We start from the raw sequence: 18,290 nt of genomic DNA on the forward strand, positions 1-18,290 counted from the left end.
ATATATGGTACAGGAACAGAAAAGGAGAGACGAGGATTTCCCATGGGCCCTGATTCAGCCCAGAGTTGGGCAAAATTTCCAGTTAAATATTTTGATTCGTTCATCGCGATATATCTCGTTCCATTATCAGCTCATTATTATATTGGGTTATCTGGAAAGTCCATGTCGTTTTTTGTTAAATGGTACAGGTCTGAATGTATCGGAAATGTTGAAAATAAATAACATGTATACATCCCTTAAAAGGTGGAATATTGTGGAAAAAAATGGTACTTATGTAATTTAATAAATTATGTACCAAAATTAGCCATTGAATTTTTCTTAAAAATTCATATGAACTTCCTGGACAAACCAATATTATGTACTCCACGTTCTGTCAATTATTTTCTTTCGAAGCTACCAATATCTATGAAACATGTATGGAATACTGATTCAGCCTTCCTTTACTCTTTTGCTAAGTACTAGTTCCCATCTTAGTCTACAAATGCAAATTCTAATTCTTTTTCAACGGCTATCGGATAAATCGATCCACTATTTCGCTCATCCATAGCTAGGTCACATAGGTGTTATTCGTAACCAGATGTTCATCCATTCGACTTCTTTATTAATTCACTGACACGCGGTAGAGAGCATCGATGCGCTCAGACGATGGACTCGATGGCGGCTGGCACTTCCAGCTCCTTGTTTGTTAAACAATCGACAGCGTGACGCCTCGCGCATACCTGCCGTCGTTCCAACACGAGAGATATAGTTCGCCATCGTCCCTGAGGCTACGCACGTCGCTCGATGACAGATTATCGCATCTTTCCCGCTAACGAAGCCCCGATAACGAATCGTTTCTCGGTAATCGGTGTCGCGTTGATTCAGTCGATGATGCATCGAACACGCTGCAGACTCTTTGCGTGCACGCGTGTCGTGTTTCGTCATTGTTGAGGCTATGGCGATCTGGAGGATACTCGTATTTCGACATTTAAACCAAAACTGCGGGTTAGGTGTTTCGGAGTCCCAATTCACAGGTGGACAAGCCTCTGTTATGGATTCTGGAACCACCACATTTCTTCGATACAGGCCCCATCCCTGAGATAGACTCTTCGGTTCCCGCGACTGAAAAAGTTTTTCGAACACGTTAGATATAGAGGGTGGGAAAGAAATGAGCCTTTGAATGGAAGGAAAGAAGCAGGGTGGATGGAAATAAAGGAGCGCTCGGTGCGTCGCCGATAAAAGCGAAAACCTTTGTGGTCCGTTTTCTCAGGTAGCTCCACGCATTTTGCCGTCTTGGCCCGACGAAATCTCTCTCTGTCCGACGTCCCTTCCTGTCCGACCTTTGTTCTCGTCTCATTGTTCTTGGCCAATTCCTGGCCAGCACAATCTCCCGTACAGAAGAGATTACCAGCTCCGAAACGCTTGTGTCTTCGCGCTACTCGTTTTTCACGTCTCGAACAATTAAGCTCGAATCGTGCGACGTTTCCGTTTACACCGTTCCACTCGTCACAGGCTTCAACCTGCTTCGTGGACTGTTTATGCAGCCTACCCAGGCGAATGATTTGATTGACGCCAGTTTTCTTGCGAAAGGGGGCATGTCAATTCGAGTTGCGTCGCTTGGCTGGCGTGTAATCGATGCAGCGAGATGAGGAGCAGGTGTACTTTTTGGTGCGGAGCTTCCTTGAAATTTTAAAGGTGTGTTTCCGTTGTGGAAGATAATAGTCATTGGTGAAGAAACGATAAAGTTCTAGACTAAGAATTTTATCCATACGAAGGTGGGATACGTCCAAATACACACAAATCACTCTAGTAATAGATATAAAGGTGATCGAAACGTTCCCAGAAAGTAAGGTCAAGAAGCAAACAATGAAGATGCATCGAATAGGAATCCAATACAATGAATTCTCGGGAATTTTCAAGCATATAGTTAACTGCCTCTCGAAGTGATTCTCGACTGCTAAGAAATTCTAGACTACGCTCGACCAAGAAGGTTCGAGTCGACGGAAAGTCCGCGAACGCTCCGACATTCTCGACGCGACGAAACTCGAAGCGGTGAGAAAGGAACATACAGAGGACGGTCGAAGGTAAATTCCAACGGTCTCCATGGGAATCTGAATTTTATATCCCTCGCAGCCTCTCGTCCTCTCGCGAGAGACGCCTAACGTCGGACCAAAGGATGGCTGACGGCGACTCACGCAGGCGCGAGAGAAAACAACGACAACGCGATATTCCTTTTTAACGGCTCGCCTTTATTCCGTCCGTGTAACCCCTCGGCGCAATTTCTGCGGCATGTAATTCTGTCGAGGGCTTCGAGACTTCGTGTACTCTCCACGCTCAGTGTTTCCCAAACTTTCCTCGTCACGGAGCATTTTTCATTTTACGATACACTTACGGAGCACTTTGCGCTGGTCATTTCGGTTTCAAAGTGAATATTCTCAAACTAAAATTAAAACTGTCGTTTACGTCATCTTATCTATTTAACGCTAAACCTGCATATAAATTAAAAACAATTGTTTCGTGCATTATTTAAGTAAGTACCGCGTGAAATGTTTTTGCATTGTGTTTAAAAAAAGCGTCTTTAAGATTAGCTACTTGTTCAATCGAGGTAGAAATACGTAAAAATGAAACGTCGGTAGGTTTAGCGTTAAGAATTAATTATGATTGCTCAGGATTAGAATTCCATATCTAAATCTTCATCGTTAATTTGTTAGAAGGTCTCAAATATTCACAATTAAATTTCCATATCGTAAAGAACAGATTTCCTGATTCTACGGAGACGTTGATCAGGATTTTCCGTAGAGTACTTGTTCACGTTTGGGAAACGCTGCTCTAGAGTGCTCTAGACGTTTCCGACGCCCACGCGTCGAGGGATCGTTTCCTGATTACTCGAATCGACGGCGATCCCCATTGGGAATCGAACGCAAATTTTCCGAGCGGCAGCGTAGCGTTCGACGATTTCATCTCCGGGAAAAAAATGATTACTCTCGTTGCTCGACGCGTGCGTGACTCCCCAGGCGTTTCACGCGCGACGTCGTTTAGAAACGCGTCGGACGGTATCATCGATTGAAGACGCGTCTGAAGTTGTAATGAAATTATATACCCGATCGCTGACAGTGTAAGCTTAACTTCTTCATTTGTTAAACGTTTTGATCCGTTGCTTTGTAATTGTTTAGCCTTTAATCCTCATTTTATCTTCCAAAAGGGAAATTATTATTTATACCTCCACGAATCGAAGTGGTCACCCCCAGATAAAAACGCCAAAGTAATAAATGGGTGAATTATCTTTTACTTCTAGCCCTCGTATGCATTCTCCTTCAAAACAAGCAATTCCCGTTCTAATTTAAAATTATTCTTCCCTTGGGAATCCCAGCTACGAACCTCCCTCGAATCGCCTCGATTTCGTCGTCGTTTCCCATGGAACAATTACCCCGGTTTCTCGAAACGGGGATGAGAATGCGAATGAAAATGAAAATTAGAACGAAAACGAAATCGACGTAACGGCGAATTTAGTCGAGGGCCAGGTTTTGTTGGAGTACCGCGATGGTCCTTGCGTATCGAGTCCTTCGAGGGTGAATCGGAGGGAAGGGAGGGACATGAAACAGGAAAGGCTCTTTTACGATCTATAAAGGATTTATGCGAAACAATTTCCCTCGCTGGGGCAGATTCGTTCGCGGGAACTCCGTTGCTCGACATTATCGTGCACTCTCTCAATTACTTGGCCCTCCCACTTCGCTCTTTTTATTTACGCGTTTCAATTTAAACGCCGTGGACACTATAATCGATCCTGCACACACGGTATCGAAAATCTGGGATTAACGCGTCGACTGACCGACCTCGATTTCGTCAGACTCCGATGGTCATTGTCATAAGTTTTTCGAGTCAGTATTTATCGGGGTTAAGTTGACCATATTAGTTAAGTCGAACTTTCGTCGGTTTTCATAAAATAAATGTACCGGTCAGTCAATGATGATTGATTGAGGCCCGAAAGGAAAATATATATGAATACATTTCATACCGATGCTTTATCGTAATATTAAAAAATGAATATCACTTTGTAGAGCTTTTCAAAGTGAACAAACCACATAATTTTCAAAAAAATTCGTACACTTGGTCCCTAATAAATACAAAATTTAAGTAACCACGAATTTTGGGCGTCAATCAGAGGATTTTTCATTAACGTATGAGAGCTTCCACCTCTACTACTGTATTTCACGATCTTCCACTGTTCCGCCAACAGCTTAAAAAAGGGCTTGGCTAAGCAACGATCGGAATTTCGTGAACCTCTCCCCCCTCCGCAGTTATGCAAGTTCCAGCCAGTTTCCGCTATTGAGCGTCGATTTTCCGCGGATTTTCATAACGGAGCACACTTCCCTCCGTAAATGGCGCCCTTATCCTACCCGGGTGCTTACAGCTGTTACTTTTACACGCCTCACAGGCTACGTCGTTGCTGCAGCGGCGCGGGCACGCGTTCTTTATTTCGTCCTTTGGTGCCTTATTTCGTCGTCTCTCGTTACGGGCAACCCGGGCGAGTTTAAGGCTGTATTCGCTAAAAGGTTTTCTCAATTATTTACGGTATCGTCAATTATTCAGCGGCCACCGGCGCGCTTGACAACTTTGCCCACGTTGACTGGATCGTAAAACTGCTCTGGACCGAAGTTTTTTCTCGTAAGGGGGTTTGGATATTGGAGCGTCCTGAAAAACGTCACCCCATTGCTGGGTAGTACCCGCAGGAATTTCGATGATCAACGACGTAACGCCGTCTATAAATATGCGGACACTTACCATCTTCGATGAATAATTAATCAAATTGTTAGCGTAAAATTCTTGACTGCTAAACTCTATATCGGATGTGTACTCATTAATAGATTCGTAATTTGTTACGATACTATTTGTGTTCATCGTTCGTGTACATTTATGAAATTCTGAAGATGATGAAATATGCGTAGGCGAAACGTGAATCTATTAGGTGGCCTGCGTTATAGACTGGAGTTCTTTGGGAACCTCGAACCTCATTTACTCGAGTAATTGGCGACACAAGGAGATATTATGCAACGATTTATTTTCAACGTTTGTTCCATTGAACGCTCGATCAGTCAAGCTTTTATGCTCGACGTTAAATGCAATTTCATTTCGTAACTCAGACTGCGATTATTTATTGGAAGAGATAGCGGATAACGAGTTATCTTTCATTCGTTTACTATATACGTTCAGTTACATTCTACGCGCGAATTATAAATTCCACAGCGATGCAATAACTGAAAAGTAGCAGGATTGCTCGAAGAAATTGCACGCGTTAATTAGTGTTTTTCAAGTGCAACAAGCAACCAGCGCGCATAATTCTTGTCCGGGTAGTAATTTCGAGCAACGAATAAAAAGTAACGCGACTCCCGATGCGTAATACGATAGCTCAAAATTGCAGTCCGAATTATAAAATGAAATGCACTCGAGCGAGTAGATCATTCGAATAATAGCTACGAAGGAGCTATCTGTTATTCAAATAAAATTCTACCTTCGCAGACAGGACGCGGATAATTGGCTCGAATTAGTAGCTCCGATGAACGCTGCGGAAATGGAAATGCACAGGAAAAAAAAAGCGAGAGTATGGGATAGAGATGTCCACTCTCTCGATATATTCGCAGTCACGAGTTGACGGCGCGACAAATTGGCTGAGCGTGGTCGTGAAACGCCGTCTGTATTATGCGAAATCCACGGTGGAACTCGCTGTGCATTATAGAGAACTTCCCGCCTCTTTCTCTTGCTTTCTGCTTTTTTCCCACCTCTCCCCCCATCCAGTTTCCTTCTTGCTCGTTGTTAGCTAAGGTTTTCGCGGAACGAGTTCCCGAATCGCGGGAATATATTGTGCCCTCCTTCGAGCATCGTTTTACCCCTTTTGCCCGCCAACTTGCCAGACAGCGCGAAAAGGTACCGGCCGAGTTCCTTTACTCATTATTCAACGGCGACGTCGATTCGAATTTTCCACGGAAACTCGCTGGTAATTGCATCCCCGCGTTCGCGATGAAACGGAAATAAGAATCTCGGTCTATCGATCAGCGGTGAACATTATACACGCGAAACATTGGGACAGACCTGGACAAGAAGACAGAAGAACGTGACGCAAGTTGGACAATCTAAATTATTAATTACATTTTTGAAGGATGCATTAGCACTGACAAACTTGGCTCTAGAATTACTCGATTGTTAAGATATTTTTCGAAATAGGGAACTAATTATATCGATACAATGATTTTCTCTCCTCTAATTTCAAACGTTCACTGTTGTTCATTGTAGTGTCAATTATACATTGCATATTCTTAGGTAGTTGTGAAGCACTTCGGCAGTTACGTACACTCTGTTTTTTTAGGCATCGCTACCCTGAAGTGCCTGTTATATTTTTTTTTTTAGTTAACACATTAGGCAAGTTGACTCTCAGCGTCCTGCAATTTTAGATTACCTTTATATCTTGTCGAGCGCCATGTTCCACTACTTTCGAATTTGAGTCGAACATGAAAACCACGAGTCATATACGTCGTAAGGAATTTTTTATCTGACTATGACATCCACGATCCTACAGTAAATCGTAGACCAAAGGGTTAATCCACAACTAAAATTCCAATTCCATTTAATTCCACATAAACAGGTATTCAATTTCTATTCCTCGTTTGAAATTTGTATCCAAGTTTTCTTCGACTTGTCAAAAAAAAAAAAAAGAAAAAAATGGCGCAAGCGTCCTTGAGGTCGTCGTCAACTTGGTCTCAGGTTGGCAGAGTAGAGCAATCCTCGATACGGATGACATTCGATCCGTAACCCAATCGACCCACGGATCGACCGCTTCCGTTATCCGCGCACGCGACAAGAGGCGCCTACGCGGTCTCGCGAATTCGCTAAATGGATTTCTAGCCTGGTCAGACAGGAAACGTAAATTTCTCTCGATGCGCGGCCCTCTGTCCGCGCCATGGAATTAAAGGCCCCTGTCGCGGCGTCTGGCTCGAGAACCTGTCCGTAAATACCACCGGATCAACGATTTATGTGGGCTCCGGGATTGCGCAACGCCTAATCGATGCGATAGTTACTCCAGACACAGATTCAGGCGCCCCTCGTGCTCACCATTTCTTTCACCTTGGGTCACTCGACTCCCATTTTCACTTTAATCCATTTTACTACTTTATTATGACAGGTTACTATTTTACTATCCTATTTTACGGTCTCGGTTTCGTTTTACTCTGGTTTGCTGTTTTATTATCTTGGTACAGTGTCTCATTTTACATTTTACTCTGTTTTAGTATGTTACCATGGTATCTCGTTAGTCGCTACATTTTATGTTACATATGCTTTTAGCGTATTACTGTTATTTTTATACACGTCAGTTTTGAAAGACTAACAAGTATGTCAATATATAAACATAAGTATTGATTGTGCAAGAAAGTACACAGTGCACGACACAATATCCAAAGATATGAAAATATGAATGCTCGTCAGATTAAATTCTGAAAAAATCCCTCGTTTGTAATCTTTTCGGAGCTAATCGTATCTAACTGCTTATCAACGAGCCCACCGTCCTAATTCAGGTGTCCCTGACCCGCATACGAGTCGCACCTTCGACCCAAGAGGTTCATGGCACAGATGACGAACTTGAATCGTTCTCGCACTGTGAACGTTTGATTCCAGCCTCACCCAACCCTAACGCAACGAAAAGTCAACACGAAGGAGGGGTTATCGTTCCGTTTCGGTGTCTGTTTACGCTTCGGTTCACGCGATGATCACGACGAGGAAACGGCCGAAGCGTGTTCGGCCAAGCCGATTGGTTTTCGCGGCGTAACCGCTGCTCGCGCTTACTTCCCGCGGTCGTTTCGTCACGGACAGGAGTTTTACGGATCGAGTTTACGGCATTGTGGACTGTGGCACCCGGTGTATGCCGTAACACGCGTTGCCTGAGACAACACGGACCTGTCTCGAGGGACAAAGGACGTTTTATCTCGAATCGTAACGATTCTTGAACGGCTCCAAGGCCTCCTGATAACGCGCAACCTCGTTGCACTCCGAAATTCGTAGGTGTAATAAAGGGCGATTCCCTCTTGAAACGAGAGCCACGTTAAACTTCGAATTACGCTGACCCGACCGTTAGAAGGATTTGCTATCTGCAAACGAATGCCTCGTTTCGCCTTAATTCAGCGATTCTTCCTTTCAAGGTCACCCAAAGATTAATTAGGGGCTGGGAAACGAAGAAAAATGAAAAATGTACGTGGTCTCCTTTAATGGCGTTTACTGTATTTAATTAGGTACTTGGTCGTCGTAGTAAGGGAAGTGAATACCTATATCGAGGTATCGAATGAAACTCGAAGACAATAGCGAATCGAATGACACAACTGTGCAGGTGTTGATACAAATTTTCTGAACGGTTCGATAGATAGAAGTCGAGCGTTTGAGTCTAGGCTTTATGATGGAAGACAGCCTTAATTAAAAGTTATTTTTTTAGTCAGCTCGTTGAAAACGATACAAAGTGGCACAATTGCGCCGGTATCGACAGCGCGCTGTTTTTTGGGAGCACTGTAAACAGACAAGAATTTGAAAGGGTTTTTAAAAATATTGAAAGCTTTCCAATCGATGCTCTTAACAGGTTCGCTGTTCCTGCTCTATCTCTAACGCGCTCACCAGCATCCGTGGTAACGATGATTTTCTATTTTCCGTTCGAGTAAACAAACGAAGCAGGAATTATAAGCCAGTGTCACATTACGCGTGACACACTATTCGGTTGGCCTATTTGATACTTTTTGTTTGTACGTAGATAAAGCGTTCGTTACGTTAACACGCTCGCTATGACGCGGGATATAAATACTCTCGTATCGTGATTTCGTTCCAAGAAACTATTCAAATATATTTCACCTTCAAACCGGATACCAGTCTTTTTTTGTGAGTCCAAGATTGTTTTACGAATCACAGAATATTCAACATAAAATTTTACACTTTACGAAGTAATCGAGGATAAATGATAAGAAATTGTAGCAAAGGATCGAGTTCCCAAGTCCACCATTTTGACTTCCTACAGTCTGCATGTTTCCACTGTTCTTTGAATCGACTAATTGTGATTAACACCATTCCACCGAGATTTTTACCGAGGAACTTTAACGATTTATTTTAAGGGCTCAGCATTAATGAAAACAAATCTGGATAGAGTTCGTAAATTTTTGATAAGAATACAAATATAAATGTTAGATCGTATAGTTTTCGATTGTCTCGAGACAGAATTTCAGCCCTGTAGATATTTCCACGTGAATCAATCTGACAGTCAACGTGTTAATCCAACGAATCCAACGTGTTTACATTGTTCGTTTATAAATAGCTCCTTTCGTGCAGCTGTAAAATAGGCCCTCTGCTAATAGCAATACTCGAGTAATGATATTCAAATACTCGAATATTCGCAGCGTTCACGAATCCCCCATAGAGTATTCGAATAGTCGCAGCTCTAGTGCGTAAATACCTGTGTCGGTCCTGCGCAATAAATATTCGTGAGAAGGGGCGTCGAAGCAGGTAGGAGGAGGACAGCGCGCCTTACCTGCCTGCCAACGTTGTCTGGCCGCCGATTTGCGTAAACGCGTTCTAATTTATGGAGGTTCCTACACCGCGAACCGCCCTCGCAATTTACGCGGGAACCCCCTGCGTGGTGGTCGAGATTAGACTCTACCCCTCGTCTTCCGTTTTTATTTTGACAACCCGTACTTGCGCCCGCTTTATTTCTTCGCGCCTATCACGTGTGTCTAGACCAAAGATATGCGAAATTATCCAGATAAAAATGTTTAAATCGACTATGATCTGATCGAGGTTTGCAAGAACCAGCGGTGCATTTTTTTCTTCAACCCCTTGATCTACGCGTTACCTCCTTTGCTCGGGTCATAGTATACAGGACGGGAGGAAGTCCGAACGAAGCACCACAAGCCTCGGTCATGGTTGTAGGCCAAAAGGTTAAGGGTGTAGGTACACCGACAGACCAAAGATGTATACGATTTTTAAGCAGCAGTAGCAAAGAAAGTAAACAGTCGATTAATATAAGGTTTTGTATTTTGTTTTGGTATTATATGAACTAAAAAAGTTCTTGTAATATCGCTGAAGTTCAGTGATCGAATTTTGACCACTGTCGCTGTCGTTTATATTTTGAAATATATTTCCGTTTCTAAAGGATCATGGAGTGGTAAGGGCTGGCCAAGAGGCTCGATAAAAATTCTATCATACATACCTCTCCGTCGTCTTTACAGTCGCAGGTTAGTCTGCCATGATGGTCGCAGAAGCACGGGGGGTAGTCGCACCTGTTCGTCGAGTTGGTCAGGGCGCCGTTGAGTAAGTTGCTCCAAAGGAGTCCGAGGATAGCGCTTCCCAGCAGGAATTTCGCTGCTCCCATTTTGCGCCTAGCTCTTGATCCGCCCTCTTCTTCTTCTCTGGCAAGTCTCTTTCACCCCCTGTCTCTCGACGGCTTCACGCCCAGCCGGATGATTCTACACGGAGCCAAGCGCAGGGATGTTGTCCCGACATGTCTGCGACTTGGATTTCCGATGAATCCAATCACGCCACTCCGTGAGAACACCCCCCCGTCGACGAAATCCTTTTCCGCGCCGAAGACACTATTTACACAAACCCTTTTTCGTCGCACTGGCTGCAGAGAAACAAGTTTCCCGTGTTCCCCGACACGCCGCGCGGCACTACGTGATTCTGTCGATCATATTGTCGTCACTATCGCGACACTCTCGCGTGGAATTCTCGTGGCTGCATCCAGTACGCTCGTGCACGCTCCCAAGACCCCGTAACGTTCGACTACGACGTCATCGTCGTCGTTATTCTTCTTCGTTCGAGCGGAAACGTCCAATTATATCCATGGTGGCGCGCGTCACCGTCGAACATCACGTACAGCTTTTCGGATTTCTCTGTTTCCTGGTTGGCTGTTGCACCGCGTAAGCCTCTGCGCTGGAACGACAGGAAAAAACGGTCAGATTTACGCGGACACACGACCGAAAAGAGGACAGCTTAACGATTTCTTTATTCTCGCTGGGGATATTTCTCGACGCGACGACTGGTCTGATAAATCGAGCCACTCCATCGCGGGGCAACCCTTATCGTTCGGTGATGTATCTACTTCGTACGAATCTTTTCTACCTTTTATCCGTCATTTCCGCGATTATTGCTCCGCGAGGGGAAAAGAAGAATGTTCATTGTTAGGCGGTGAACCACGGTGGCGATGGAAAATCCTCGTGATCTCGTTGCGACGACAGCGCTTGTAATCTCTCGCGACAATAGTACAATTCTGTGTACTCTGGCATGACTAATTATGAACGTTTCGCTACATTCCTGCGCTATCGGGGACTTTGTCGCGTCGTTTATCGAACGTAACAGAGGACAATCGATCCACTTAATTCACGACGATACGGGGAAGAGCCTCGTCGATGGTTGCGAACGATACCGAGTGATTTCTGTTAAAAGAATCGGTGGAGATTGGATGCACTACCGGCGTTTGCGTTTGGTGGTGTACACAGGGGACGTAGGAGCGTATTATTCGAGGACGACGTGTAGATTATCTTTGATTCTTATAAAACGGGTGGACATTGGAAAATGATAGATGTGTACTTTTTTGGTTGATATTTTTCAGGTCTATCTTCAGATTGTTTGATGATAGTTAAATATAAATACCGAAACAGTAATGGAAATATTGCAAGAATTTCTTAAATTGACCAAGAATTACAGAGGGTAGTTCACCAAAGTTAGTTTAATTAAAGTGTCAATGTCACTAAATTGTCATTCTTCTAAACATTATCCCTCGACACTTGCTAACAAGATCTATACGATAGTTTCAACCAAACATTTCTATCCATCTCCTTCGCATTTTAATATTTTCAATGAACATTCATTCGCAAGGCTACCGAGTTCAATCTTCTTTATCCGCGCCCACTCACTTATCCGCACTCGTATCACTACTTCAGGGATCTTATTAAACTTTTCGAGCTACACGCATCCGTTCCGACCGCGCACAAGTTTACCCGCTGCTGCAATTCCTGTGTTCGAAAGGCACGACACGTGTACACGGTCTCCGAGTTCGAGCACACGATACACTTCTCCAAGTTAAACACTTTGCCCTTCGGGGAACGACCACGGTTGCACGGTTACAGAGCAACTCTCGATTGCCCGAGCAGCACCCGAAGCGGACCAAATCGCATTGTGCGTTCCAACCGAGTAATAGGAGCCTTATCGACCCCCGGGAGCGTATATTTCATCATCCTGCGCTTTCTTAGCCGCGGATCGCAAATGCAAATCCGTTGTTACGTCTTCCAGTCGCAGTCGTGCAATTTAGAGAGATCAAATTGTCGGGAATTCGTCTTTTCTACGACCTCATCTGCAAGTGTGTAGTTTTATTTAGAATGGCGTAGAAAATTTCATCTTCAAACTTCACTGTAAAATATCTCAATGGAACCTCGATGAACATCAAAGGCACTCTGTAATCCAAGTTAATTGTCCTTGACCAGATAACAAGTTTCTGACGCGTTTGGAACAGTCTCCTTCTAATCTTTTTGTCGTGTTAATCGCAGAAAAAAAAAAGAGAGCGGACGAAGAGAACAATTTTGCAATAAATTTCTCGCGACATATCCCCAGGGGAACGGTTATGAATTCCAACGTCACTCGTGTCCAGTTTTTCAATTAAAATTGCACACGGTATGAATCGACCAGGCAAAAATGCACTTGAGCGTCGCGTAAAATGCAACGATGCAACGCGCGCGCTATCGGTCGCGGCACCGGCGTCGCGAATCACCTCGGAGTTCCCTTATCTCTGGCTCCTTTATGAAACGTTCGTTCATTAAACCGCAATTTCGCGGCATTCTCGGCCGTGCCGCGCGAACGCACGTGTCGTCGACTTTTTTTACAAGCATCGCGTGCCCCGACAATGCGGTCGCCTATTAAATATTGCAACGACGCTCGTCGAGGGAAAAAAATGACCGTTAGCAGTTCTTTGCCGCGGGAACACAGAGGCCAGAGGTTCGTTCGTTCCGTGTTCTCGATGCACTTCAGATTCGAGCGATTCTGGCTTTATTTGCTTCGATAATTAACTGGTCGACACTTGGTTTTGCGGGCGTCTTAATAACGACAGGTTTAGAATTCAAATTGGTCGCCGCACTATATTGGTACGTCGGAGTGCAGACGTACTCTTGACAAACCTTCTTGTCCAGAATCAAAGAAGGAATCAAATTAACACGTTCGAAGTAACACCCAGAAATGGGTGACAGGACTTTTCGTTAAACAACTACAAAAATTAATTCCAAAGGTGAGGTAATAATGAAGGTAAACCTTGATAGGTTTCGTGAATTTGGCGACGTTAACAAATTCTACGCAATAACAAATGTTAAATTATCTGATCTTCAATAGTCTCGAGACATAATTTTAACTTTGTAATAATTTTCACGAGTTTTAACTTGGCAGCCAACGTGTTAAAATCGAATTCGTAGAAGTGGAGAATTAATCGTGTCGAGCGCAATTTTCCAGTTGTACGTTATGAAGCATTGTCGAGATCACCTCTTGCCTTCTCGTTAGATGTGCAATAAAGTAGACTATCTAAAGACACGCATCGGAACACGATCTTTATCGTATCGAGGTGGAAGAAGCGCGATCGAGAACGTTACGAGCGACGAAGGAACTTCGACGAGCTGTTCCCCGCGATTTTAGCGAATTAAGTTTCCATTGGTCGCATCGGAGGGGAAGAGATGAGGATGGGTGGAGGAGGGAAAGAGAAAAAGCGCATCAATGGTGAAAAGAGTGTCGAGCGTGAATGAAAGCCGGCCCAATTCGAGAGGGACTCGAGAAGAATTTTTCCCGGCGCCCGACTTCTTCCCAACGCGTTGCTCTTAATTTCTTCCGGTCTTTTCTCTCCCTCCCCTCCCCCTCGTCGCTTTTGGCGATATCAAAAACTCGACGAACGAGCAGTGTCGCTCGTTGATTAATCTAACGAGCACAACTCCCTCCTCCTTTCGATTGTGTCGCTTCGAGGAATTAAAAGATTTTAACGCGTCATTACGCCGCCTGACAAGATCTTCGTTAGCGTCTGTCACTGACTGATAATAAACGTAATCGTATTTATGCGCGTCGAGGCGAGGGAAGGCGACGAGCTCTGCGCGCGAGGATACAATTTTCCGCTCGATTCATTCGTCGCGAGGCTTCTTTGACACCTCGAGAGAACGAATGTTTTCATTCCTTTCTGTAATTATTTTAAGGGGTAGGTGAGAAGAATCGAACTGAATTATGAAGAAGAGCTTAGGATTCATGGTCCTATTCAGGAAAGAAGCGCCGACTCGATGGATCGTTATAAGGTAGTCGATGAGTGGCATGGGTATTGTTTGGTAACTTTCGCGTGGATGTCCAGAGTCAAAGTCAGAATCGGAGTCAGAGTCAGAGATTGTTTGGTAACTGTCGCGTGGATGTTCCCACTATTTCCTCTAGCTTCTAGCTTGAAGTGCACAATTGATTTGTACTGTAAGCTTTATTCTATTTATAAATGAAAAGAATTCAACATCTTCCAATTTATGACAGCTATACTTGAATAGATGACGACTGTAATACAAGTTTTTCATCGATATTTTTGTTTGTGATATTTCGTGAACGACGTTCTGCACAGCTCTTTTATTTCGACAGAAATGACCATGTTCCACCTCTTCCACCAAAGTGGAGCAGTACTCGGAAAGCATTTTGCTAATTTCGTCACGAAAGGAAAACTTATCCTCATTTAAAATTCAGATGATGTGACGTGCTTGTATTTGTATTAAAATACATGAACTCCAAAGGTCGCGGCGAGCATTTGTTGAACGTTTCCGGAATATGTACCAACAAATTACTTTCCGGATCGATAGAAGGGAACAATCGCGTGTTTATCAATTTTCACTCCTGGATCGAGGACACTGTGTATTCGCTTACTTTCATTTATACATTGAGAAAATAATTTATTAATATCCTCGAGAATATATTCGCGAAACTCTCAATTTGAATAATTCCCCCCTTAATTTCATCCCTATTCAATTTCCATAGGTTGGGGGATTCATCGAAATAGTAACGCTTCAAAAAATCGTCTTCCACTGGTAACATTCTAGTAACGGTAATCCGATAATAATATTCGAGTACTGAAACATTCGAAGTCATGGATTTTAATGGTCCCAGCCCTGTAGAGTCCAGAGCAGATGTTCCACGGGGATGATGACGCGGCAACGATGCAAAGCGGCAAGAAAAATGGCGTAACCGGTTTTATCTACCGAATCGGTGCCCTTCCCGATTGCGTTTCCACCCGGAATTCGCATTTTTTCTCCGCGACCGATCAACACACCGGCCGCGCGATTGCGACCGACCGTGAGGGATTAATTGGCCACCGTGCGCACACCAGACGTCGGTTTCTGGGCGACACAGCTAGAACAACTAACGAACAAACGAACCACGACGAGGGGGAGAGGGTACAGAGTGCGACGTAGGTGCACACGTAACGAGAAAAACGAAACGGGACGGAGTCGATGGTTGGTAATCGATGGGCAACCCTAGCATCGAGTGGCCCGGATGACGGAGCGGGGGGTTGCCCACCCGCAAAAGGATGGGGGCCAAAACGTACACAAATTATTCTACCTCGTCCGCCAGTGATTCGCGCGGTCGGCTGATTAAACATTTCGCTACGGTTGATTTACGCCTCGTTAATGGATATTCATATATTCGGATTCCGAGTTGTTGGCTGTCCTGAACTCGCCAGCACGCGTTCCACGCTTCGCTCGTTCCTTGACACGCGACTAACGCGAGACGCGCGAATGAATCGCTTCCCATTACGCGACTCTCCGTTCATTAGGGGAAAGATAAACAATTTTTCAGTGGTCACTGGCTGGGCGGAGATTAGAACTTGAGTTACTGTGTTGGAGTCTTGGAACGATCGTGCAAAGTAGAAATGTTTCTATCCATTTGGAATGCTTTCAATCTCGTTATAGGTCTCCTAGGTATTTCGGAAAGAATAAGTGGAAGCAATTCTGGGCTAAATTGCCTAATTCATAGTGGATTGAAGAAACCAATTGACAAACCAAGAGGAAACAAAGGAAATATAATTTGTCACGATATTAAAACCTCGAAGAGTTCTACCAATCTACCATCCCCCTTATTTTTCTATCTTAACACATAAACCAACGATCAACATTCAGTGTCTGTCACATCCAAACCATCCAAGGACATTATTTGGATCTCTTCGAAGTACACCTCCTTCTCAGAATACATTGCTACGGATGAGAATCCACCCCTACCTTCCTACCCTTTTGTTTCGTCTCTGCCTCCCGCGCACTTATCTTCCCTTCAAGGTTATCGGTCGCGACTTCTCCGAACGGCGAAGTAGTCGCAATTTCCAGACAGCGATAACAGTAAACGAGGGACCACCCTTTCCTTGGTCGTTTCAATCGGGAGCGGAGGGGGTCGAAAGTTTCTTACGCGAAGGATTAAGATCGGATATCTTCCGAGTCGAACTCCCCCCTGTAAGCTCGTGGGACAACGCTTAATCCCGCAATCACGAGCGAGTTTCTGTTCCGATACATTGGAGGCCGTTGGTTAATCGTTCGGAGAAAAAGGACGAGGGTGTTCCGAGACCAGACCACGAACGAAACGATTTATCGTACGATGAATCGGTCAACTGTGATCGATGCGGGTGTCCGAACGACAATTTCTTCTTGTCTTCGATCGTGATCTTTTTATGTCGAAGGGATAATTGCATGTCGTTGTGTGTCAAATTCAGCGTAATCGTATTTACAAAAAGTATCGCACCATGCATAAATAGCTAAACAAAAGGTGGGTCAGGTTTTAAACCATTTAACCGCAGAGTTAAAAAACGGTGGAAGTTGAACGTCATTCGTGCTACAAAAGAATTTACAAAAAATATCCTAGGAGTCTCCCTGTATACGATAATGGGATGAAGGTAGCCTAATTATTGTGAAGATTCCTTGTATCCATGGTTCTTTCAAAGGAATTCTAATCGAAGGAAATTCTAACTCGCCTTGGACGTTCTAAAAAGCTGAATTTTATCATTTCTCACTCAAACTGTTTTTTATCGTACGCCAGGTGACAACGAAATGGAATCGAATTGGGTTGAGACGATTATTTCGAGGATCCATGCACGGCGTGTTATCAGATTCCGATTAATACGCAATCCACCGCGAGCGCTACAACCGTCTCGAATACATTAATCCGCGATAAGTGGTTATTGTTCCGAAATTGACCCAGTTTAATTGTTCCCCGATTATTCGTATCGTGTCCCCTCTGCGGAAACAGATTTTCCATTCGGAGTATTGTTTGGAGAGAAGAGGAAAGAGAGAGAGAGACGGGGGGATGATGATCGTTATTTTTATTCGCGCGCGAACCTGTCGAGAAATTATGCTCTTACACAAATCGTTACGCGCGATAAAGCGTGTGCATCGGGCAAAGTCAATTTACCGCGCCAGCGCATTTCACCTCGTGCAGAGATACTGGATTTCGAGGAGGAAAAAAAAATAGGAAAAACGGCTGCGAACTACTGTATAGGAGGCCATGGACGTAACGATTTTTTGCGAGATAATCTGCCCAACCATCGTCGATACGACTGGTTCAACGATACTTGTAATTTGCTAACTCCCATTTGCGACTCGATGAACGACTGTAACGGCATTTTAGAAACTTTTTCCAATATGACTCTTTCACATCTGAAAATCGGTTTATCCGAGTGCCAACGAATTGTTGAATAAACAGAAAGCTGCGATGAATGGCGCAAAAGAGTATATACGATTTAATTCTTGGATTGGATGGGAAATGTATTTTTTAAATCGAGTGGGAAACTTTATCCATGTTTTAAAAGCGGATTGCCCGTTAGTTTCTGGAATGGCATTTGGACTTCGCTGGCTGAAGTCAAACTAACGAATGAATCAGGAATCAGAATCGGATATGAACAATTATAAACCAAACAAGAATTTCCAGCTACATATTTGAAGCGATCAATTTTCCTGGTAGTAGAGGATTCGTTCATCGATTTTAACATTACCACCCTGTCCATTTCGGAGTAGCTCTTTATACTAATACTACCAAAAGAAAAAAATAAACTAGACCACTTTATAAGCGACGTTTCAAAATTCATGAACTGCTTCCCAATTATTGGTTTTAAATTTCAAGTTAAATTAGCATTCACTGGTAACAAGAACCATCTAGCATAAAACGATAAAAACAAATTATTCCCAACCTCAAAAACTCTTTAATTTTATCTAAAATATACAGTTTTATTTTGCGATTCAAATCTACGACTAACGAATAACAAG

At 43.8% G+C, this 18,290-nt stretch overlaps 2 protein-coding genes across 7 annotated transcripts in view; one reads left to right on the forward strand and one right to left on the reverse strand.

The window, feature by feature from the left end:
* The window catches only part of LOC128885019 (E3 ubiquitin-protein ligase MYCBP2), a 279,219-nt gene that overhangs the window by 18,418 nt on the left and 242,511 nt on the right, over positions 1-18,290 (forward strand). The window lies entirely within an intron of this gene.
* LOC128885024 (uncharacterized) overlaps positions 1-18,290 on the reverse strand; it is a 136,499-nt gene that overhangs the window by 8,073 nt on the left and 110,136 nt on the right. For all 4 annotated transcript variants that reach the window (XM_054138765.1, XM_054138764.1, XM_054138766.1 and 1 more), the window contains one exon: positions 10,208-10,929. In XM_054138765.1, the coding sequence (XP_053994740.1) occupies positions 10,208-10,369 (162 nt within the window). In that variant the 5' untranslated portion in view covers positions 10,370-10,929. The remainder of the gene's footprint in view (positions 1-10,207; positions 10,930-18,290) is intronic.

Source organism: Hylaeus volcanicus, chromosome 2, assembly GCF_026283585.1.
Source record: "Hylaeus volcanicus isolate JK05 chromosome 2, UHH_iyHylVolc1.0_haploid, whole genome shotgun sequence".
Classification (NCBI taxonomy): Eukaryota; Metazoa; Arthropoda; class Insecta; order Hymenoptera; family Colletidae; genus Hylaeus; species Hylaeus volcanicus.